Consider the following 24,986-nt stretch of genomic DNA (forward strand, 5'->3'; position numbering starts at 1 on the left):
CAACCGCGTCGTCCCCAAAAACCCAAAACCCAAAACCCTCGTCCCCAAAAACGGCCAAGAATCTGGCCTTAAAAGGCCGAAATCAAAATTCAATTTGATGTGTTTGATAGGTAGCAAAAATCAAAATTTTCCTTTATAAAACATCAAAATTAATACTTAGAAACTATTTTCAGCACTTAAAACTTCAATAAAAATATATATTTATGCTTAATTAACTTTAAACATAATTAATTTTATTAATCAAACTCAAGGATAATATTTTATATAAAAAACTTCGTTAAAATCAAAAACTGCCCGAAAATCATATTTAGAAGCTAAATTTGGCCATGAGAGGGTGGTGCTCACTACCAAAGCTAGTGAGTCTTTCTTAAAACGTTGTTTCCACATGGAAACCACTATTTTTTTTTTTTATCAAAATCGGATGAGTTCAGAACCTGATCGGGATTAAAATGGGATTAATATTAATGAACGGAAATCTAAAAATTAAAAAAATAATTTACGTGTTCAAAATAATCTGGAATTAAGTTAAAATAATCAGTAGTTATAATCACCAAAATTTCAAAACATCATTACTATAAAATCCCTAAATCAATTGTTCATAAAAACCCTAAAATCATGATTTTCAATAATTAAAAACCCTAGGTTATAAAATTTACAAAATCTGAAAATTATGACATTTATATAATATGAAATTATAAAGTTTAATCATCAAAATACAACTTGACACTAATTAAATTACTTTCAAACAATAAAATTAAAACCCATAAATCAATAATTATAATTACACAAATTAATAAAACAAAGGAGAAAGAAAATAAGACTAACCTTTTTGTGTGGGAAATTTTTGGGGATTCATGGGGTATTTATAGGAGAGAACGTTGTAGGGTAAATAGAAAGATGGGGCCTCATAAAATTAATGGGACAAATGAATGAAATGGACTAAGCTTTAGTTGTATTGAAATAAATTATAGAATGAAGGTTCATAAAATAATTTGTACCAAAATAATATTTGACCCAAATTAATAATTTGAATATTTTTACGGAAAAATACAAAACAATATTATAAATAAAATTAAATTTCATTTATAACATATTTAAAAATACGGGGGATTACAACCACCAAACAATCTCTGGCATCACCAACCAACCGAGCACCACCATTCTACCGCGATAACATCACCAATACGAACGTATCTCTTTCCCTAAGGTTTTTGTATGGGCCTAATTTCTAGAAATTGCTACTAGGGTGTCTTTTGTTTGGCTGGCCGGTTGGCCACTTTAGATCTACGAAGTGGTCGATCTTGGTCATGGCCCATGGGAATTGAGGATAGAGAAGGATGCAGTGGCCATGGGAATGGAGGAGAAAGAAGGAAAAATTGGTCATGTGATTAAGTGATCGAGATTCCCATTTTTTTAACAAAGAGAAAGCTCGTATAAAAACACTATGAATATTAGCAGAAAAATTCTTAAAAATTACGGGGCGTTTGGTTGGAGGGATGAAAATAAGAGGGATAAGAAGGGAGGATAAAGATAGGGGATTAATAGGTGGGACAAGGATAAATAATTTTTATCCTATGTTTGGTAAGTATGGGAAACAAATTAGGGATAAGTATTGAATTTATAAAAACACCCTTACTAACTTCTATCCTTTCTCCTTACCCTTTCAATTTCATTAAGGGTAATTTGGTCTTTTAAAACTCAATTCTTATCCCTTCCCCTTATACACCCCCTTAGTTATAGAAATGGAGGGATAAGTGGGTGTTTTAATCCCTATCCTTAACCCTCTTCTAATCCCCATCACTCCAAACAAACACTAGAGTTTTTCTATTCCTATTTTTATCTTGTCCCACCCCTTCTATCCCCCTAAACAAACACCCTCTTAATGCATTATGATGTTTGTAGTATGGACTATGTGGAGTGTGTTGTTTTCAAAATTTGAAATTTTGATTATGTTTCCCCATACGCTACTCTCAATCTCTCATCAAGAACAACCACCCCTAACTCCCTGAGTCCTACCAACATTGTCCTTTGACTCGATCTATGTTCTATATACCTATATTTCTCCGCCAACAAGATTCCCCGACAACAGTCTACTCTTCTTTCATTCCAAAAACAAAAATGCGAAATTCAGTGGCGAAACTCCCAGCTCGCCGCCTAAAACTCCTCCTCATACTCCTCTTCACAACCTCCACATTCTACCTCCTTAACCGTCACCACATCCTTCTTAACCTCCACTGCCCATCTCCCCCCACCCCAACCTCCGACCTCTTCCTCCACACCTCCCTCTCTTCCACCACCCCACCACCCGCCACAACTCTCCGGCACCTCTTCTTCTCCGTCGCATCCTCCGCCTCCTCCTTCTCTCGCCGCCTCCCCTTCCTCTCCCTCTGGTACTCCCCCAACACCACCCGCGCTCTCCTATTTCTCGACAAACCTCCTCTCTCTCCTCCCCCTCTCCCCTTCTTCGTCTCCTCAGACACCTCTCGGTTCCCCTACTCCTTCCCCCGCGGTCATCGCTCTGCTATTCGTGTCGCTCGAATTGTTAAGGAAGTCTTTGATCGCGGCGAAACTGATGTCAGGTGGTTTGTGTTTGGGGATGATGACACTGTTTTTGTTCCTGAGAATTTGGTGGGTGTTCTGTCGAAGTATGATCATGAGAAGTGGTATTATATTGGGTGTAATTCCGAGAGTTCGGAGCAGAATTTGAGGATGACTTTTGGGATGGCTTATGGCGGGGGTGGGTTTGCTATTAGCTCTCCTTTAGCTAGGGCTTTGAGTAGGGTTTTGGATTCTTGTTTGATGCGTTACCCCCATTTGTATGGAAGTGATCATCGGATTTCCTCTTGTATTTTCGAGCTTGGTATCGAGTTAACTCGAGAACCCGGGTTTCATCAGGTATGATTAAGATTTATGGTATCTTTTATATTATGATTACAATGTGAATAGCTTTGGAATTGTCGAAATTCAGTGTTTTTAATTTGAATTGCTTTGATTAGGAGCTGATTGTTCTTAGTAGCCTAGTACTAGTATTCTGTTCTGTGTTCTTATGAGCTGCTCATTACAATGTGCTTGGGTTTAGCTTGTTTTCGGAACGTTGGAATTTCGTGTATTGTTCTTTGAATTGCCATGATTGCAGACCTATTTTTCATATTCGTACTTAGCTAGTTCTAATATTTTGTTCAAAATTAATGTTCTTGTAATCTTTATTATGTTTTTTGTAAAAGGAAATAACTGTTTAGTTGATATTGTTTAGGATAATAAAATTTATTCCATTTATAACTTCCTAGTGAAGCTTTAACAGATTTTGTAAAATAAGCTCTATAACTACTATGCATTATGTAATGTATTAATGAAGTCACTTCTTTTAATTAATTAAATTTTTACTTCAAGTTCCTAAGAGGTGGGGTTAGTGTTCTATTGTTCTTAGCCTGTTTTTGAAATCTAATCTTGGATTTTTCTTAGTATTTGTTAGTTGGATACATATCCTTTGTCTTTATTTCATTTATTTCCATTAAAGTATTTCATTAGTGTAGGGTGCGATCATTCCTTCCAAAATTGATGCACACTTAGGAGTGGTCTTTCTTGTCATCTATATCATTTCTTTTCCCCTGTATGAAAAAGAGTCTGTGCTGTCCATGATCGGGTCCTTGCTTCCAAATGCACCTGTTCTTCTCCTTCTCCTTCTTCCCTCAAAGGTTAATAAAACAAGCTAAAAAGGCATTGTAATGTGAAATAGAATTTTAGTTAGTTGTTTTTTGTTATTGATTTCTAGGCCTGTTTTGCTGAATTTCACTATTCTATAATTCATCTATTTATTCCCAATTTGAATTACTCCTAGGGATGAAGTGATGCTATTCACAAAGAATAGGTTAGAAGAATTTGAAATATACCTCTTACTTCTTCTGTATCTATTTACTCTATTTACTTGACCAACATTCCTAGAATAGAAATGTCATTTTACTTGACCATACTATATTTGGTAAGCTTTTGGTAGATAAATTCTCTAAATTACCCTCATAAAGTGCACATGAGAATAACTTTTGGGGTAATAAGGTCAGGCATGTGCAGCAAGGGTCACAAACTACAATTTCTCTCTCCTCTCTTTAAATATTCTGACAAAGGCTATGGGTCAAGTAAATAAAAATTGAGGAAGTAGATGATTTATGACTTCAAATGGGATTGTTAGTAATTTACTTATATATACTAAATAATTGTTGGCATGTGGTCATATGCGTGATTCTGATGAGTATGAAATGGATGTTACATAATTGAAAGATTGAATTATCACTTTGTGAACTCATCATGTATCCATGATTTCTGTTGTGGTGGAGTTCTGTTGGTACTCTCTAACCATGGACCACCTGGCCTTCTATCATGACTCATGAGTGATAGCTGTTAGCTATTTTCTGTACACAGTTAGACAGAGCAGTAGCATATGAACTTAATTATCCCCTTTGTACTACCCAAAGCACAATTAATCTGGACTTAAGTATCTCATAGAAGGCCAGGATATCTATTTTATTTTTTATTTATCTATATCTATTTAAATGAAATTGCTTCATTGATCTAAGGCTCTAAGCTATGAGCAATCTAGAATGCTTAGGGTATGAACATAAATGGAGCATTATCCCATTATCTTGCCGCAGTTACTATCCCATATAATGTTGTTGATTACAATGTGAATAGCTTTGGAAATGTCAAAATTCGGTGTTTTTAATTTGAATTGCCTTGATTAGGAGCTGATTGTTCTTAGTAGCCAAGTATTAGTATTTTGTTCTGTGTTCTTGTTAGCTGCTGGTTACAATGTGCTTGAGTTTGGCTTGTTTTCGGAATGTTGGAATTTCGTGTATTGTTCTTTGAATTGCCATGATTGAGGACCTATTTATCATATTCGTACTTAGCTAGTTCTAATATTTTGTTTAAAATTAATGATCTTGTAATCTTTATTATGTTTTTTTAAAAGGAAATAACTGTTTAGTTGATATTGTTTAGGATAATAAAATGTATTCCATTTATAACTTCCTAGTGAAGCTTAAACAGTTTTTGTAGAATAAGCTCTATAACTACTATGCATTATGTAATGTATTAATGAAGTCACTTCTTTTAATTAATTAAATTTTTTACTTCAAGTTCCTAAGAGGTGGGGTTAGTGTTCTATTGTTCTTAGCCTGTTTTTGAGCTCTAATCTTGGATTTTGCTTAGTACTTGTTTGTGTATGTTACTCATTATAGCATAGAAATGCAGATTACAGTAACACAATTATGAAGCAGAGAGATATTACCTCTTAATTTGGTTATGCTATTTATTTGAACCAATTGACATTAGATGCTTGTGGTCAGTATTGCTGTATATAAATTTTGACTGCCTTATGTCATTCACTTTTGAGCGGATTTTTTGTTTTCATTATTCTTATAGTTATATCTGGATAACGAGTTGAATGATTGAATGTTCTTCATTATACTTGTCAGCTTGATGTCAGAGGAGACTTGTTTGGTTTGCTTACTGCTCATCCTTTGTCACCTTTAATATCTCTTCATCATTTGGAGATTGTGGAGCCTATTTTTCCTCGCAAGAATCGGACAGAGGCAGTACAGCACCTTTTTAAGGCTGTGCGTGCTGATCCTGGTAGGATATTGCAGCAAACAGTTTGCTATGATCACTCAAGTAATTTGACTGTTTCAGTTGCTTGGGGCTATGCTGTTCAAGTATTTGAAGGCCATCTACTTCTCCCGGATATTCTTGCTGCACAGAGGTCTTTTACGCCTTGGAGAAGGCGTGGCATCAATATACCAAGCCAATATGTGTTTGACACGAGGGACTATCCTCAGGATCCATGTAAAAGACCTGTGGTCTTCTTTTTGGAAGATGTTGCTTCCGGGACAGGAAGAGTCTGGAGCAAATATAGGCGGAATAATTCTCATAGCTGCTCTAGACCTGATGCTATTGAGAACCTAAAAGATGTAAAAGTGTTTTCCAAAAAGCTACAGCACAATGCTGGACTGGTAATACTTTCTGTCTTGCATAGGGAAAAATTTCAATTTTTTGGTACCTTATGTTGAGGCTCTATCTGTTGTTCAACTGTTCTTAAACTTTGTGATTTTTGTCTTTGCTTTCTTAAACTACAGACTTGTCTTATTTCAGGCGATGGCACTGCGTCGTGATTGCTGTGACATAATACACCCGGTTAAGAAATCAATGGTCATTGACATCAGGCATTGTGGCATTAATGAGTTGATTGCCATGAATCCTTAGCACCAAGAGCTCTGATATCTAGATTGTTCCTTGTTTGAAGTTCTGGTGGTGAAAATCATGTATAGCTGCTTTATGAAACACTGTTTGATTGCATCATCAAGGTATTTTCTTTTCTTGTCCTTTTACTGTCATGCATTCATGTGTCAGTTACTCAGTTGTCATAGTTTTGTCTTCATTGTACGATGCATGCCATTTTTCTTAATTCAATTAAATTACGTCCATTTTTTCTATGCTGTGGGTTTATTTTTTAAATTGATGCAACCAAACTAAACTTTTCATGTTGATTTTGAGAGAAAACAGTTTTGCATTTATTAGTGCTTTTGAGTGTTAATTTGAGCATTAAATTATAAAAGTATGATATTGATAGTTGATTATACTAAAAATGATTCATTCCTGAATTTTACAATTCTAAAGTCTCACTCTTGTAACTTTGTATATATGCTTCAATACAGAGTTGTAGCATACACTTCTATTTTTGAACAGATATAAGATTTCTTGCACGAAATAGTCTTTTAATAGGTTTTGAATGAACAATATTTTTAAGTACAAATTTTATTAAATGCTAAAAATATTTTATCATTAAAGTAATATGAGTTCTTAGATTTACCCTGAGATCTTGACGTTTTAGTCTTGTTGTTGTGTTTTTTTCCAAAAGATCCAACAAGTATTAAGATCTAACAGTTAAGCTTTGATATATCATCAAATACGGCCTCCACTCAGCAAAGAATGACGACCTTTACCATTATTTCCTTTTTGGCCGATCATTGGTTGGTTTTCTAATGCAGCGAGGTGTAAAGGAGAAGGAAAGTATGCTTTTTTTAGTGAGAGAGGGGGTTAACCGTAAAAGCTTATAATGGATGATTTACTAGACAGATAGATATGATGAGATGAAAGATGGATAACCCTTGGATAAGGAAGGAGACTAGCAGCTTTTATTCTTTTTATTTTATCTTCTCACTTTTTCTTCTAGACCCCCCTTACGTGGCTCCGTCATCCTCACAGGTTAAAATTTTAACAGGGGTAGTCGGCCAGTTTCCTCTCAAGGATTGCAGGATACAAATGAGGAATATTCACGCTAATGTCCATTATATGCCTGAGCTTTTTTATAAGACCATTTAAGTATCAGAGAATAATATTCCGTATTAGATTTGAATCTCCACCTGTCCATTTTTGAGGTATTACCCCCAAGTTTCCTACATTTACTATTTTACCATTAATGTGGGCTAACAGGAATCTTTAGATTTTAAGAACTCCGTTTTTGCTGTTTACATTTGGAACCCAGCCAGGCAGCCACTGTCATAAAGCTTATTTGTACTGATTAAGACTTATTTTTTAACTTGAAGTAAACATGGCCGAAACCTAACAAAGGTGTTTCTCTCCTTGTTGGGAGCAATACTGAGTTCTGCAACGCCTGTTCATGTTTTAGAAGAAAGACCTTTGACCCTCTTATTGAATTTGTATCTTTTTTTAAACTAGTTCTTGTCTTCTCCGTGATAAACCGATTCCGTTTGCCAAATTTGATCTCCTGTATTTCATTTTTAGGATGTTGAAGGGGTTTGTTGCACTCTTATGTTTGCTAATGTTAATTTTATTTGCTATTGTTATCTGCCTTTGTTGATTGCTGTTTTTCTTCCTGCAGGTTTGCACCTTTTGTCCTGCTCATCTCGGATTCCAACCATTGGCCCAAATGGAGGTGGTGTTGGTGCCAAATGTTGGCTCCGTTTACATAATAAGTGATTCTGCCACCTGCTGTTATGGTGTAGTGATTCTGCCACCTGCTGTTATGGTGTATAATAGGAGCTGAAGCCTTCATAACCTATTTTAGAAGTCTGCAACACGGCACTGATATAGGAATTTCAGATTTTTTTTTTTTTTTTCATGTACTCACTTGTATGTCTTTTGTTGAAGGTAATTACTAGTAGGAGATGGGTTCATGCCATTAGACTGAAAGTGTCTCCTTATTTATAAACGAAATTCAACATGTATATTGTTATTAAAAGTCGTCCTTGTCTTGCTAAACAATCATTTATTCTGTTAATATTTTCCCAAATCCGTTTATGATGTAGATACATTATGATCACCATTACAATGGCTTGTAGTTTTATAAGATGAATGATTTTATGCTATGAGATCACTTGGAATAATGAGCGTGTTCCGTGTAGCGTGCATATTCATTTCTCATAGTATGTTGTGCAATCTAATTGAAATCCTTTTGTTTTAAGGTATAAAATATGCTTTAGGAGATGCTAGATTGTTTAACTAGAGTACTCGCTGAGTTATTGAGTTATTGTATCTCACCTATAACTGATAACTAAAATAGATATTAGGAATTTTTGTGCATTTTTTAAGCTTCACCAATAGCTTCGTGAGGCGAGCTTCAAAATAAGCCCAACATATAGATGATATCATAAAACAAATAGAAGTACATCACCTAGTCTTTAGATGATATTATTTAGGCAATGGATAATATCATAAACACAACAGCTAATATCATCAACTTTATAGATGATACCATAGAACCAATATAGGATATTATCCAGCCTATTGATAATATCATCAAAGCAATGGATGATATCATCCAGTATATAAACAATATCCTGTAACAATAGAGGATATCATCTACACAATGGCAGATGATATCATAAATACAATAGATGATATCATTCAACTTATAGAAGATATTATAAAAACAAGAAAAATTAACATCAAAGGTCCCAACTATGGATGGTCTTCTCTATAACGTCTCATCTTTTGAATAACTCAAGGTTATCCCAACTATGTTAGTCATTAAGGCTTAATTATGCCACGTGGTAGCATTTTATTGGTTTTTTTATTAAATTATTTAATTTTTTTTTAAAAAATAAATGATTAGTTATCAAAAAAAAAAAAAAAAAAAAAAAAAACCACCACCAAATCCCAGCCCCAGCCACCACCCTTCCCCGCCACCAACCCCGCCGCACGGGATTCCGCCTGAACCCTTGCACCGGCGCGGATTTCACCTGAACCCCTACACTGGCGCCACCCTAACCCCGACACCTCACGCTCCGACGTTGTAACACCCCCAAAATTCGAGTTTTTTTTAAAACAATAAGAGTAACCTTTTAAATTTTCAAATCCAACCATCTAATCTTGAGAGTGTTACTGTGCTAAAATATAATGAATAATATTCTCTGTGATTCACCTTCAACACAAACGGCCACATACAATTATATATAGGCAAGGATACTTGGAGGGCAAGACCAAATAACCTAAAGATATTCACAAAATATTCTAAGATATATTTCCCAAGATTCACAATATTTATCTTTCCTGATACCCCCCCTCAAGTTGGAGAGTACGGATCTCGGACGCCCAACTTGCGAAGTAGAAACTCGAATTTAGCTTTTCCCAAAGCTTTTGTAGAAATGTCAGCCAACTGAACCGTCATAGGAACATACGAAGGTATAATCGTCCCATCTGTAATTGCATCCCGAACAAAATGACAATTTGACTTAATATGTTTTGTTCGTTCATGAAACACTGGATTCTGCGCAATGTATAAAGCAGACTAACTATCACAATAAAGGTGCATCCCATTCTCATGTTTAACACCTAAGTCACCTAATAGTCTCTTCAACCACTTTAATTCACAAGTTGTTGCATTCATACAACGATATTCTGCCGATGATGACAGAGCCATAGTAGGTTGCTTCTTGGTTTTCCATGACACTGGAGACAAACCAAGAAGCACAAACCAACCACTCAAGGACCGTCTAGAGAGAGGACAACCTGCCCAATTTGAATCACACAAACCTTCCAACTGTAAAGCACTATTTGATCTCAATAAAATTCCCTGTCACAGACTCTTCTTCAAATATCTAACAACTCGCAGAGCTGCTTCCTAATGGTCAACCCTGGGATTTTGCATAAACTGTGATAAAATATGTACAGAATATGCTAAATCGGGTCGCGTAACTGACAAATAAATTAGTCTGCCTATGAGACGACGATATTTCTCAATATCGTGAAAAAATTCTCCCTAAGAAAGAGCTAACTTGTGATTTTGTTCCATAGGGAACTCTGTAGGTTTAGCATCAAGTAAACCAACTTCAGTAATAATATCCAATGCATACTTCCTCTAGCAGATAAAAATTCCTTGTTTATTTCGGGTTACCTCTAGCCCCAAAAAATATTTCAACACTCCAAGATCTTTCATCTTGAAACAATCTCTCAGATATGATTTAAAATTGAGCATAGCATTTTTATCATTGCCTGCAACAATTATATCATCGACATACACCAACACATTAAGCTGAATTTTACCCTTTGTCAGAGTAAATAAAGAATAATCATAGTATGACTGTTTAAAGCCATAATTTTTCAAAGCTGTAGCAAGCCTAGCAAACCAGCATCGAGGAGCTTGTTTAAGCCCGTATAACGATTTCTTCATCCTGCAAACTTTAACAAAATTATCTTTCTCAAAACCAGGGGGAATTTTCATATAATATATACCTCTTCTTCCAAATCACCATGGAGAAACGCATTATGAACGTCCATTTGATGGACTTCCCAATTTTTCACCGCCGCTACTGCAAGAAAGGTTCGAACTGTCACCATTTTTGCTACTGAAGCAAACGTTTCATTGTATTCTAGACCTTCAACTTGATGATGAAAAAAAATGACTAGCCTCGCCTTTAATCTATGCAAACTCCCATGCTCATCATATTTTTCTTTGTACACCCACTTGCTCTCGAGTGCCCTTTTACCAGGTGGTAATTTTTCTAGCACCCAAGTACCATATTCTTCAAGTGCCTGTATCTCATCTGCCATTGCTTTTCTCCAACCCTCATGTTTCATGGCCTCCCTGAAACTTTTGGGTCCATTTCCTCCTGTAATAGCAGCAATATATTTTCTATGTTTCACAGAAAACCGGTGAGAATCAACAAAATGTGTTATAGGATAAACAGTACCTGAGGTCGGCAATGTCGTAGATGAACGCTGAGTTGTAGAGGTAGATGGACTTTTATTTCGAATGGTGTGCGTCACAAAATCTCGAAACGTGACTGATGGGAACTTTGTTCTCAAGCCTTTACCCAAGGCTTCCTCTCCGCAAAACTGATCGGGTGTAATTGGATCATTCACCCCTGACGAGGCACGCTGCTCAACAGGAGATTGCTCCCCTTGCGTGCCTCTGTCTTCACTGCCCAGATCAGCCCCGCCAGCACCAGCAGTAGGCTGGGCGTGCTGATCAGCGTCCCTGGCAGGAAGGTCCGCGGGCTGGCTGCGGTGTGTTCCCTCCTGCTGCGGGCTGGTCGCGACACCTTCTGTCAGCTCCCCTTCTCCCCCTTCTTCTTCTCCCACGCATACTCCTCCCTCACACATACTCCACTCATCATCACCCTCCCCCCTCATTCTTACAAGGGTTGTAAATAGGCACCGAATGTGGAGTATTTGTTGGCATAACATATGGAAATTCGTGCTCAAAGAACTTCACATCCCTCGACACAAAGAACTCTCTAGTCTCCAAGTCATAAACTCTCCACCCCTTCTTCCCAAATGGATACCCAAGAAATACACATCATCGACTCCGGCTAGCAAATTGGTCACCCTTACTTCTCTGATTGTAAGCATAACATAAGCACCCAAACACCTGAATATACTCATATGAAGGTTGTTTGTCAAATAAAATATCACAAGGGGTTTTATAATCTAGAAAACGAGATGGTGTTCTATTAATCAAATGACAAGCAGCTTAGACACACTCACCCTAAAATTTGAGAGGCAAATTTTCTTGAAACCGCAAGGCTCTAGCAACATTCAAGATATGTTGATGTTTTCTCTCAACACGCCCAATTTATTGGGGCGTGCCTACACATGAGGTCTCAAAATAAATTCCATTGTAAAAAAATACTCCTTCAAAGAATTAAACTCCGTACCATTATCACTACGAACAACTTTAATTTCTTGAGAAAATTGACGTTTCACAATAACCACAAAATTATAAAACATGTACTCAACTTCCGTTTTATTCCTTATTAAATAAGTCCACACACCCCTAGAATAATCATCGGCAATGGTTAAAAAATAATGAGCACCACACGACGATGGAGTCTTATAAGGACCCCACAAATCTAAATGTACCAGTTCAAAAATCCGACTAGCCTTATTTTGATTCAAAGGAAAACTACTCCTATGTTGTTTTGCCCGAGGACACACATCAAATGATTTAAATTTATGACTACTACGACTCACAAATGGAGGTTGTTGTAGTACTTTTGCCGAAGGATGCCCCAAACGTTTATGCCACAACTCTGTCGAATGATCCCCATCTATCTTCAAAGTCTTCACCGTAGGAACACCCCGGAAATAATAAAGTCCATCTACTCGTTCCCCTGCTCCAATCACCTTCCTCGTCGTTAGGTTCTGTATAACACAAAGTTTGTTAGTAAATTGCATGACACAATTTGAGTCATCACATAATTGAGTCGCCGAAATTAAATTGCAATTCAATTGCGGTACATAAAGAACATTGTCAATAGTCAAGCCCCTTGCAGAATCACTGAGCCAACTTTGTTAGCATTGGCATATTTTCCATCCGGCAATCCCAGCGGACAATTTTGAACAGCAGAAACATTCGTCAACAAAGATAACTCGCAAGTGACATGATTTGATGCTCCGGTGTCAATAATCCAACCCGGATCATGCTTACCATTAGTCTTGGATTTAAGACTATTTAGATGACTAAGAAGCTGCTGTTATTGATCGGAAGAAAGACCAACCAGAGTGTCAGCCATCACAATCACAATGTAATGGTTCCACACTATCTCAAAGAAACCTTACTGTCAATAAAAACTCAAATCCCCACAATTGGAATTTGTATTCCCACAATCTCAATCACCACTCCCAATGTTTATAAGTGTGAGCTCTCACAATTATTAAAATTATCACTCAAATATATGATCCCACAAACAGTAGGATGCCACAAAATAATCCCACAATGGATCCGAACCACTGTTCCGATCTTAAAAAATTTAATTTATGTGTATTCTCACACTCCTCACGATTTCACGAAATTATGTAAATTACGTGTAATCAATTCGACAGTAAAAAAAATAAATTTTGGATCTTAAAATTTTGTGAACTCTCACAAACGTACAACAAAGAACAATGTCTATGAAAAACAATGTTCAAGAAAAATTAAATTTGGATCTCACAAGGCTCTTGATACCATGCTAAAATATAATGAATAATATTATCTGTGATTCACCTTCAACACAAACGGCCACATACAATTATATATAGGCCAGGATACTTGGAGGGCAAGACCAAATAACCTAAAGATATTCACAATATATTCTAAGATATATTTCCCAATATTCCCAATATTTATCTTTCCTAATATACTGCTACATTTATTTTCCGTAGAAAATATATGTAAAGAAAAACGAAATACAATTTAATAAATTAAGTGGTCTAAGTGGTGGAAAAATAAAATAGTTATTACATCAAAACTGCAAATTATTTTTAAATAAACAATAGTTAAAAGGAAATAAATAAAATCAGAAATAAACTATATTGTCTTAGCTACGTGATTTATTCAAACATCTCCTCACACGTAACCAAGTACCCTCTTACCAACCTGCAAAATAATCAGAAACAAGAAAAGGGAGAACTCCATCCCGTAAAATAAAAAAATTTAGTTCGAAAACATTTTATACATAATATAGTCTCATAGACATTATAATATTCAACCAAATTCAAATTGTCACATAACATATTATAACTTTAGTTAAGAAAGGGAAAGAGAACGCCAGTAAGCCAAAACTAGTACCTGTCACCACCTACTTTACAGAGGGTCGCGCGTAACCCCAAATGGCCATAGAATAAAACAGAACGTCCCTAATGTGCGCCCACCCCTCACTAATACACAGTGATTAGGAGGAAGACCAACAACAATATACAATAATTTAAACCAGCTAGTAGCAACCATAACTACTAGTGGGCAACCTGTTCTTCACCCTTTCGGGTTTCATTTCCCTTCTTAGATTAAATTTCACTGTATAATTTATTAGATTAAATCATCCGATTACGCTGTACACAAGTGTTGCAAAAATCAATTCAATCCCAAGTATTAATACTTCAATTTTAGTATTATTAGACCATAGTCATCCTACATGACATAGAGACCATCAATCACATATACTCAATCATCCAATTCCCAAGATTTTATTTATTTTAAAAACTCATACGATATCAAATGATCAAATTTTTCGAAAATACATATACTAGTGCACAAAATAGAAAACAAGTATATAATATGATTCCATATTATCATACGATAGCACACCCATCACATATAATTACATAAGCATGTAGTTGACACACAATATTTCAAACAATTTCCTAACGAGATTCTAAAGATGATGGACATTGAAAATTACCTTAATCGTTCGTAAATTCATAAGGTAATTAACTTCATAAACGTTCACCTAGTAGTCTCCTCCGTCTACAACTAAATGGGTCCACGTTAGTCTTAATACACTAGTTGAAAAAGTTAGACCGCATGCACTACTAACACTTGTTAATGTCCATTATAGTAGCGAGTTTCTACACATACACTAGGTGTATGTGGAGCCCTCATACACTTCTAATAAAAATGCAACACCTCACCATCTACCAAATAAAAGAGAGGGAAATTATGGTGGGGGGATTTCAGTCATTTACCGCCAAATTGGTATATTAAGCAGGAGAAATGCTTTGGCGCTAATGCTAAAAGATTGTGGGTCCCACCTTTCCCACCCACTTTCATCTTCAATTTTTTGTAAAAAAAAAAATTCAAAGGAAGCCATTAACATGGCAGCTTTTCAAGACAAGTGTTTTTTTATTTATTTATTTTTTTGTTTAATAAAATCACTGGTGTTCAACAATGTATTTCATATTTCTGATGTTCAAGATCCTATTGTTCAATATTTCATTCTCCACACTCCATCTACAGTAACATGTTTTATGTAATGTTATTAAATCAATGAACTATAATGTTGAAATTTCAATTTTTATTGTTATCGTTTTTTTATAATCCAACAGTAATCTTTGTGGTTGTTTAATTTAAACCTTACAAATATTTTGTGTTATTTAAATCAAATGATCTAGTTTTGACAAATTTCTGGAATTGTACAATTTTGGGTAGCTAAAATTCATTATTTTGGTTCGACAAAGAAGAAGAATCGAGTTCTACTTGATTTTAAAATGTTAATGTTAATTTAATAACAAATACATTTTTTTAATATCTTGAATACTATATATTAGTAACTTGATAATGACACCTATATTATCTATAGTATAATATCTAGAGTTACTAAACAAATGATGGAAATACTATTCAAATATATTCCAAAAAAAATTATAATTAACAAAGATAAGATTTGAACTCGGTACCTAAATGCATGGAATACGGTTTAAATATTGCAGTTGTAACCAAGATCACGGGATATTCACCATGTTAACAAATTGATGCTTTAAATACTTATAAAACACATCACTGTTATTTGCAAACTATATTAGTACAATATAGGTTTCCAATACCGTTTAAATTCATACTGTTACCAAATCACAAACAAACTTACAATCATTTCGTCAATAAGATAATTGAAAATTATTGTCCATTATATATTTTAATTTCGATTTGAATTATCATAGTAATGGACTACAAATGTTTTGAAGATTGAAAAGCATGATGTCTTAATTTCAATTAACACATTAATTAATAGTCTCCAAAAACTTGATGGAATACAAACACATTATGATAATTGTCGATTTGTGACACAGTAGTTTTCCTGTCAAACTAGTTTTGCCCAAGTAAATCCACCTTAAAAGTAAACCTTGAAATATCTCATGTTTGATTCAACCACCCAATACCACCGGTAATACTAAAGTTGAAGGGCTCAAATTAAATAGTGAAGGATCAAAATCGTTTATAAAATTAAAATTGTAATTTTAAAAGTAGTTATCGTTTACTAATAAATGTGACTATACAAAACTATTTTTGTACTTTGTTACTTTTTGCAAGGAGGTGTATAATTTTTTTTTCCTTAGGTGGAGGAGAATCCAAAATTTAATAATTATTTAATTCATTCATTATTCGTTAGCATTATTAATATGATTTAATATTAATAAGACACCTACAATAGATTCTTATTATTGGATACTATCACAAATTTCTATATTTAATATCTAGTTGTTGAAAATTCTCTTATAAGTTTTAGGGATATAGCTGTTCATACACTAATCTTAAAATTTAAGAAAAGAGGTCATTATCATTAATGTGGGCATGAAAGTATATCAATGATTTAAAAATTGTCCAACACACAATCAATAAGGGGTATCTCATATTCCCATACATTTTAAAAGGTAGGGATAAAATTAGTAAATATCGATCAATTGTTTAACCAAATATGTATATATTTATACAAAAATATATATATTTACAAAGAAATGACAAAACTCAAATTAGAGGGCTAAAAGTAAGTTGTGAAGGGTTATAATCAAATAGTGGAGGGTTACAATAAAAATAATTGTAGTTCATAAAAAAATTATTAACTACTAATAAATAGTATAGAATATTGTCAAAAATGATATAAATGAAGTAAGAGTTTTTGCAGATTGTAAGTAGATCTCTAACTAGTCTCCATTTTATTATCATTTTCATCTTCATTAGCATCAACAACATGATCAAAAATATTTTTAATACATCGTGTTATTTAATTTGCAGACTATTATATAGGATTCTAGTATTATTAAAATACATACTGTTACTAAAAAATTAAACTTTTGACAATAATAAAATATATTTGATTCGAGTTTTAAAAATCGCACTAATATCGAACATAGAATTCGAACCTGGGTCCTAAATGCATAGAGCTCATATTAACTAATTGAAGTTGTAACCAAGATTGAGGGATATTCACCATGTTAACAATAGATTTTTAAATACTTATAGTCCACATCGTTGTTATTTGCAAACTATAATAGAGGTTTCCAATACAACTAAATTCGCACTGTTACCAAATCACAAACAAACTTACAATCGTTTCGTTAATAGTGTAATTGAAAATTATTGCCCATATATGGTTTTATTTCAATTTGAATTATCATTGTAATGGACATCAAATGTTTCAAATTTTAAAAAGCATGATGTCTTAATTTTAAATTAACATAGTAATTAATAGACTCCAAAAGCATGTTGTCTTTATTTCAATTAACATAGTAATTAATTCATAAGGGGTATCTCATATTTTTTAAAAGGTAGGGATAAAATCACTAACTATCGATCAATTGTTTAACCAAATACGTACATATTTATACAATATATATATATATATATATATATTTACAATGTAATGACAAAACTCAAGTTAGAGGGCTAAAAGTTAGTTGTGAAGGGTTATAATCAAATAGTAGAGGGGTACAATAAAAGCAAATGTAGTTCATATAAAAGATTATCAACTACTAATAAATATAGGATACTATCAAAATTGAAATAAATGAAGTAAAATTTTTTACGATATATATATATATATCCCTACTTTATAAAAAGTAGAATCTTGCTTTTATGAATAGTGTTGTGACAATTATAACCCCAAAAATGTGTATTTATGCATTTTCCCCCATTTAATATTACAAGATTTTTTTAATATTTTATATCTTCTCTTTGTTATTCCGTACTTTTTCATCTTCCCATTTAATCAGTTGAATTATTGGTTTCAAGTTTCAACCACAAAGTCACTGACAATCTTTAAAGGTATTTTTCAATTTTAATTTCAATTGTTTTATAAGGTTTTGATTGATTTTAGATTTTAAGGTATTATCCTTTTTAAATTTTAGGGTCTGGGTATTAATCTATTTTTCCTAAATTTGATTGGATTTTGAAAGAAAAAAAATATAGTAGATAATTAAAGTGAATGGAGAATCAGAAACCCTATAAGCGAGGGAAATATACCAACTTCCAAGCACTACCCCATGGAAGCCCCTCATGTCTCTTTCTATTCTTTCAATATGATCATTTCATGAATATTTGTCAGTGACTTTGTGGTTTGTCCAGTTAAGCGCTACCACAAATCCGATCAAAAGGTACTTTAATTTTTTCCCTATACGATTTTTTAGGATTTTTATTTATGATCTTTAGATTGTACTTTGGTTTTGATTTTGGGGATTGTAGAATTTTACAAAGGTCGCTTTCAACATTGCTATTAGATTCGTTGTTATGAGATGCAAAGGACATCTAAATTTCGATTATAATTTTGGGATTAAGAGCGTAAAATGAGAGTCCACAACTTTAAAAGATGCAATTTTTCAAGGTACATGTTTTTTAAAGGGAGTAGAATGCCTTTGTGCTTAGGCTCTGGATGTATATTCTATATTTGAAGGAAAGGAGGTGTGAGTAGTTCTCTTATCAATCCTAACCCACCTTAAAGGTTTATTGTTACTTGTTAGAAGAGAAGATACCACTTTTCTAGTGAGATTCTGATATGATACATCCTAATAATGCTATATGCTCTGCATCTAATGAGTATCAGCTTATTAATGATTTACTGTATTTCTTTGTATTGTTGAGTTGAATTAAGCTGAGCTCAAGCTTGCCTGCATTGGATAACTAAGCTCTTCTTACATTGGGTTTAATTACAAAGTATTAAAAAATAAAAAATAAATCCCCTGGACCAATATACAAAGAGAGGAAAAATAAAAGCTACTCCGTATTTTATTATTTTGGATTTCTACATTGGGTTCAAGATACCAAAACTTTATATTAGATGATCATATTAGACTTAACAGCAATACTAAGTATAAGTGTACGTTGCATTGGACTTAGGCAAAATCCAAACTCAAAACTAAAATTTAACACCTAAGAGTCCTAACTACTCATAGGGTACTCAAGAATAAATTGATGCAAAATTCCATTATTCCTCTGTTTGTTTCTCTTTGTTTTTCAGCTTGTAATATGTATCAAAATTTTATTCTAGAGAATCATCTAGACTCTATAAGAAAAACATATAAATGCTATTTTTTACTCTTTAAAATACATAAGAAAAAGGTTAAGGATATATGATTTTGAACTTAATAGTCGATTATTACTTTTTCTAAAGGTTCATTGTATTAATCCTTACCAGTTTCAAGGTATTTAAAAATTGCATAAGACATTTTTCCGTGCAAAATGCTTACTAATCATAACTATGTACAAGCTAAAATCTTAAGTACGAAGACAAGCCTTGATAACTTCTCCGCATTGGCTAGCCATGTAGCGTGCGTCGCGCGCGTTGGCCACCCTAGTACATTATAAAAAGTAGAATCTTGCTCTTATGAATAGTGTTGTGACAATTATAACCCCAAAAATGTGTATTTACGCATTTGCCCCCATTTAATATTACAAGATTTTTTTAATACTGTATATCTTCTCTCTGTTATTACGTACTTTTTCATCTTCTCATTCAATCGGTTGAATTATTGGTTTCAAGTTTCAACTACAAAGTCACTGACAATCTTCAAATGTATTTTTCAATTTTAATTTCAATTGTTTTATAAGGTTTTGATTGATTTTAGATTTTAAGGTATTATCCTTTTTAAGTTTTAGGGTCTGGGTATTCATCTATTTTTCTTAAATTTGGTTGGATTTTGAAAGAAAAAAAAATATAGTAGATAATTAAAGTGAATGGAGAACCATAAACACTATAAGCGAGGGAAATATACCAACTTCCGAGCACTACCCCATGGAAGCCCCTCATGTCTCTTTCTATTCTTTCAATTCGATCATTTCATGAATATTTGTCAGTGACTTTGTGGTTTGTCCTTTTAAGCGCTACCACAAATCCGATCAAAAGGTACTTTAATTCTATACGATTTTTTATGATTTTTATTTATGATCTTTAGATTGTACTTTGGTTTTTATTTTTGGGATTGTAGAATTTTACAAAGGTGGTTTTCAACATTGCTATTAGATTCTTTGTTATAAGATGCAAAGGACATCTAAAGTTCGATTATAATTTTGGGATTAAGAGCGTAAAATGAGAGTCCACAACTTTAAAAGATGCAATTTTTCAAGGTACATGTTTTTCAAAGGGAGTAGAATGCCTTTGTGCTTAGGCTCTGGATGTATATTCTATATTTGAAGGAAAGGAGGTGTGAGTAGCTCTCTTATCAATCCTAACCTACCTTAAAGGTTTATTGTTACTTGTTAGAAGACAAGATACCACTTTTCTAGTGAGATTCTGATATGATGCATCCTAATAATGCTATATGCTCTGCATCTAATGAGTATCAATTTAATGATTTACTGTATTTCTTTATATTGTTGAGTTGAATTAAGCTGAGCTCAAGCTTGCCTACATTGGATAACTCTGCTCTTCTTACATTGGGTTTAATTACAGAGTATTAAAAAATAAAAAATAAATCCCCTGGACCAATATACAAAGAGAGGAGAAAAAAAAAAACCTACTCCGTATTTTATTATTTTGGATTTTTACATTAGGTTCAAGCTACCAAACTTTATATTAGATGATCATATTAGACTTAACAGTAATACTAAGTATAAATGCACGTTGCATTGGACTTGAGCAAAATCCAAACTCAAAACTAAAATTTAACACCTAAGAGTCCTAACTACTCATAGGGTACTATACCCAAGAACAAATTGATGCAAAATTTCATTATTCCTCGATCTGTTTGTTTCTCTTTGTTTTTCAGCTTGTAATATGTATCAAAAGTTTATTCTAGAGAATCATCCAGACTCTATAAGAAAAGCATGTAAATGCTATTTTTTACTCTTTAAAATACATAAGAAAAGGTTAAGGATATATGATTTTGAACTTAATAGTTGATTATTACTCTTTCTAAAGGTTCATTGTATTAATCTTACCAGTTTCAAGGTATTTAAAGATTGCATAAGACATTTTACGTGCAAAATTCTTACTAATCATAACTGTGTACAAGCTAAAATCTTAAGTACAAAGACAAGCTAAGCCTTGATAACTTCTCCGCATTGGCTAGCCATGTCGCGCGCATCGCGCGCGTTGGTTACCCTAGTATATATATATATATATATATATTCATCTTTTTTAATTCTTAGCTTCTTCTCCAAGCCAAACCACTTCAGCCATATTCTCTCTCCTCTTAGCTTATTCTGCAAGCCAGACCACACATCACCAACAACCATATCTCTACTCCACCCATTTTCTCTCTCCTCTTTGCCAAATTGCTGTAATTAAAGCCCGAAATTGTAGAAATTAGGTGGCAAATTACTGTAAAAAAAATTGCGATTAATTAACCTTTAGATCATCAACAACATCTGAAGAAGTGAAATTAATGAGAACCGAAGAAATGTGAACTCGTTTTCTTCGTGGAATCTTAGATTGAACATTCTTCATAAAAAATTCAGTAACAAAAACAACAATAGTAATGTGAGTAGATTGTAGAATATTTGTAGGGTGTTACTGGTTTGGTCAGGGGTTACTTGTAGGGTGTTACTGGTTTGTATGGGGCCTACAATTAACCCTTGAATAAGTAACTCATACAAGTAACTTTTGAATAAGTAACTCATACAAGTAACCCCTGAATTAAGTAACTCATATAAGTAACCCCTGAATATGTAACTCATACAAGTAACCCTTGAATAAGTAACTCATACAAGTAACCCCTGAAGTAACTCATATTAGTAACCCTTAAATTAGTCCATACAAGTAACCCTTGAATAAGTAATCCATACAAGTAACCCCTGAAAAAAAAATACAAGTAACCCCTAAAAAATACAGGTAACCCCAAAATACGTAATCCATACAAGTAACCCCGAAAAAAAAATACAAGTAACCCTGACAAAACCAGTAACCTCGTTATGCGCGTGTCTGGGTCCGTTATTTTTGCTGACTTGGCAGCAAGCTACACAGTGTGGCCTACGCTGTATGTTTTTTTGGTTTTTATTTGTATTTTTTGTTTGTGTTAATATTGTTTCATAGAATAAAATACAAATATAAAATCAACAATATCACGTATTTCCTATATTTAATATTTCGTTGTTGAAAATTCTCTTATATGTGTTTGGTTAAAAAATTATTATTACTTTTGTTTCTTGAATTGATATTGTAATTATGTCTGAAATTTACTTAAATTTTAGTAATATGTTCCACATAAACATATTAACTACAAAATGTTTATATGTAACAAGTATTGAAATATAAGTAGTATAAAACTTAAATTAGTAACAACGAATCCCTTATATTGAACTTAAAATTTGTGTTTAATCAGTTACTGGAATATATAGAAGAGATCCATGTTTTATGATTGTGATTACAACAACTTTTATTTTGTGTTGCTAAAAAATAAACTAACTTATCAAACATTGATGTTGATGATAAGAGAAAACTGAAGAGCATTGGAATTAACGATTTATCATTTTTCTTCAACGAAATATTATGTTTTAATTATGGAAAACACCAAGTTCAATTAACGTATCAGGTTGATGTGAAACAAATCATAAAATGGAAAGCCCCAAGTTTAAATATCAACAATGTAAAATATTACAAATTCACATTCACTTACAAAATATTAAAATTAAAAACTGGAAAATTAAAAATAAAAATTGTAATCGACGAATTAGATTTCCAAATTGTTGTTACACGTGCAAATCTCCAGTTTAATTTGGATAACCCATCATTTTGCTGGGGGTAATTCTCCATTTTAATTACATTTCTTCAGTACTGGAATTGAACTCCAATTTCGCGATTACGAGCCCTAGAAATTGGGGATTTCAAGGGATGTGAAAATAAAATAAAATAAATAAATTATATTATTAAAAAATATGGAGCAGATTGTGTGCACAAATCCAGAATATTGAAGATAAAAAACATGTAAATTATTTTCACAAACAAATCTGGGAAAAAAATTATAGAAGAAGAGATGAACATTATGAAGAACAATGGAGGAGAGAGAAGAACCCTAGAAATTGGGGATTTGTGAAACGAAATTTAAAAATAAAAATCGTAAAAAAAAAAAAAAAAAATTGAAGTAAATTGATTCCATAAATTCAGAATATTAAAATTTTTGACATGTAAAGTATTTTTTATAAAAAAAAAATTGGATAATTTTTTTTTTTAAAAGGAGAGGGGAGAGAAGAGAGAAAGTTAGACCCCAAAAAATAAAGGGGCCGGTCGAAATGAGAGAGGAGAGAGTGTGGGGCTGTTGGGGAGAATGGGGCCCAAGTTCATTTGAAATTTGAATTTGAAATTTCATATTTTGATTTTTTTGGGACTCAAATGAACAACCAATGAAAAGGCGACACATCATTAGTGTATGTCTGACCCACATACATTCAGTGTATGTGTAGCCTTTGCGATTATAGTAATGAACCAATGCTTCATTCATTACGTAAAAAAAAAAAATACTCCCTAACTACGAATCAAAAGAAGCCATATAAATATATAACTCAAGGTCAATGAACGAAGACGTAGTTTGTAGTGGGTTGGCTGACAATTACTGTCAAGAAAGATGAAGGTGAAGAAGAACCATGGCTTACCACTATACTCAAACAATTAAGGTTGGTATTGTAGCAGATGATACAAATTAAGGAAGAAAATGTTTGAGGAAAAAAAAAAAAGAAAGCTTCGTGAAGCTAGTGTTTCTCACGGTAATTTGGGTGGGATTAGGAATTTATAAATTTAGTGTTGTGAAGGTGGATTTATCTAGAAGGTCTACAAGATAAGAATTGATAAAGTTTGTTTTTTTATTTCAATCCGATAAAACCAATTCTAGGAAATCAGTTTCTCTTTTTTTATAAATCCGAAAATAGAAAATAATTAATATATATATTTGAAAATAAATTATAAATTTAAAAGTTTATATTAGAAAATTGTTGACTAAATATGCTACAAAAACTTGGGGTATTACAGACGTCCTCTCCTCAATCCTAAAAACCCTCTTCTCTCCCCCCTCAACAAACCCTCTCCTCCCAACCGGCGTCAAAACCTTTATCCCCACGCCAGCGAACCCTAGTCATCCCTCCCCTACCATTTCCACCCTACAACCACCATGATGAAACCCCAAAATGAAAAAACCCAAAATTTAAATCAAGGGTTTTGATTTTGGGGTTTTAGGGGTGGTAGTTTTGGGAAAAATTGGGCAGCGGCAATGTGGGGGAAGAGATTGTGGTTGCCGGCGAAGGTGTTTTGGTGATTGTTGCCTGATTTTGGCTCAAGGTGGTTAGGAAAGGAGGGGTTTTTATGGTTCAAGGCAAGGAGTGAAAAACATGTGGTTCAGGGGAAAGGACGAGAACCGACTCCGGGTTAGGGGCAAGGGCGGCGCCGATGCGGTGGGGAGGCTGAGATGAGTTGTGGCGAGGTGGCTGTGGAGGTTCGCTGGTCGAAGGTGGCTGGCTGGTTGTGTAAGAGGTGGTTCTTTTTTATTGAATTTTTTTAGTTTTTTTTATTAATTAATAAATTATTAAATAATTTAAAAATTAACCAATTATAAACTGCCATGTGGCATAGTTAACAATAATGACAAACGGAGTTAACTTCCGTTAGTCATTAAGGGTAATTGGTGACATTTTTGTTAAACTCGGGAATATTTGGTGAATTTGAAAATTTTTATGGGTATATGGTGAATAAAAAATAACTTATAGGAGCATTTGGTAAAAAAATCCTTTTTTTTTTATAAAGTAAAAAAAACTTATGCTCAATTTCTCTCCTTCCACGTCATAACCACCACAAAGTCCACAA

At 33.5% G+C, this 24,986-nt stretch overlaps 1 protein-coding gene across 1 annotated transcript; it reads left to right on the forward strand.

Moving 5' to 3' along the window:
* The first annotated feature begins 1,990 nt into the window (after positions 1-1,990).
* On the forward strand, positions 1,991-8,345 carry LOC145559618 (uncharacterized). The gene is made up of 4 exons (XM_081621015.1): positions 1,991-2,895; positions 5,469-6,002; positions 6,142-6,353; positions 7,892-8,345. The coding sequence occupies exons 1-3, from the start codon at positions 2,041-2,043 to the stop codon at positions 6,250-6,252; spliced, it is 1,500 nt and encodes a 499-aa protein (XP_081477141.1). The 5' UTR covers positions 1,991-2,040; the 3' UTR covers positions 6,253-6,353; positions 7,892-8,345.
* The last annotated feature ends 16,641 nt before the right edge of the window (positions 8,346-24,986 follow it).

This window comes from Chenopodium album, chromosome 9 (genome assembly GCF_948465745.1).
Source record: "Chenopodium album chromosome 9, dcCheAlbu1.1, whole genome shotgun sequence".
In the NCBI taxonomy this organism is placed as follows: domain Eukaryota; kingdom Viridiplantae; phylum Streptophyta; class Magnoliopsida; order Caryophyllales; family Amaranthaceae; genus Chenopodium; species Chenopodium album.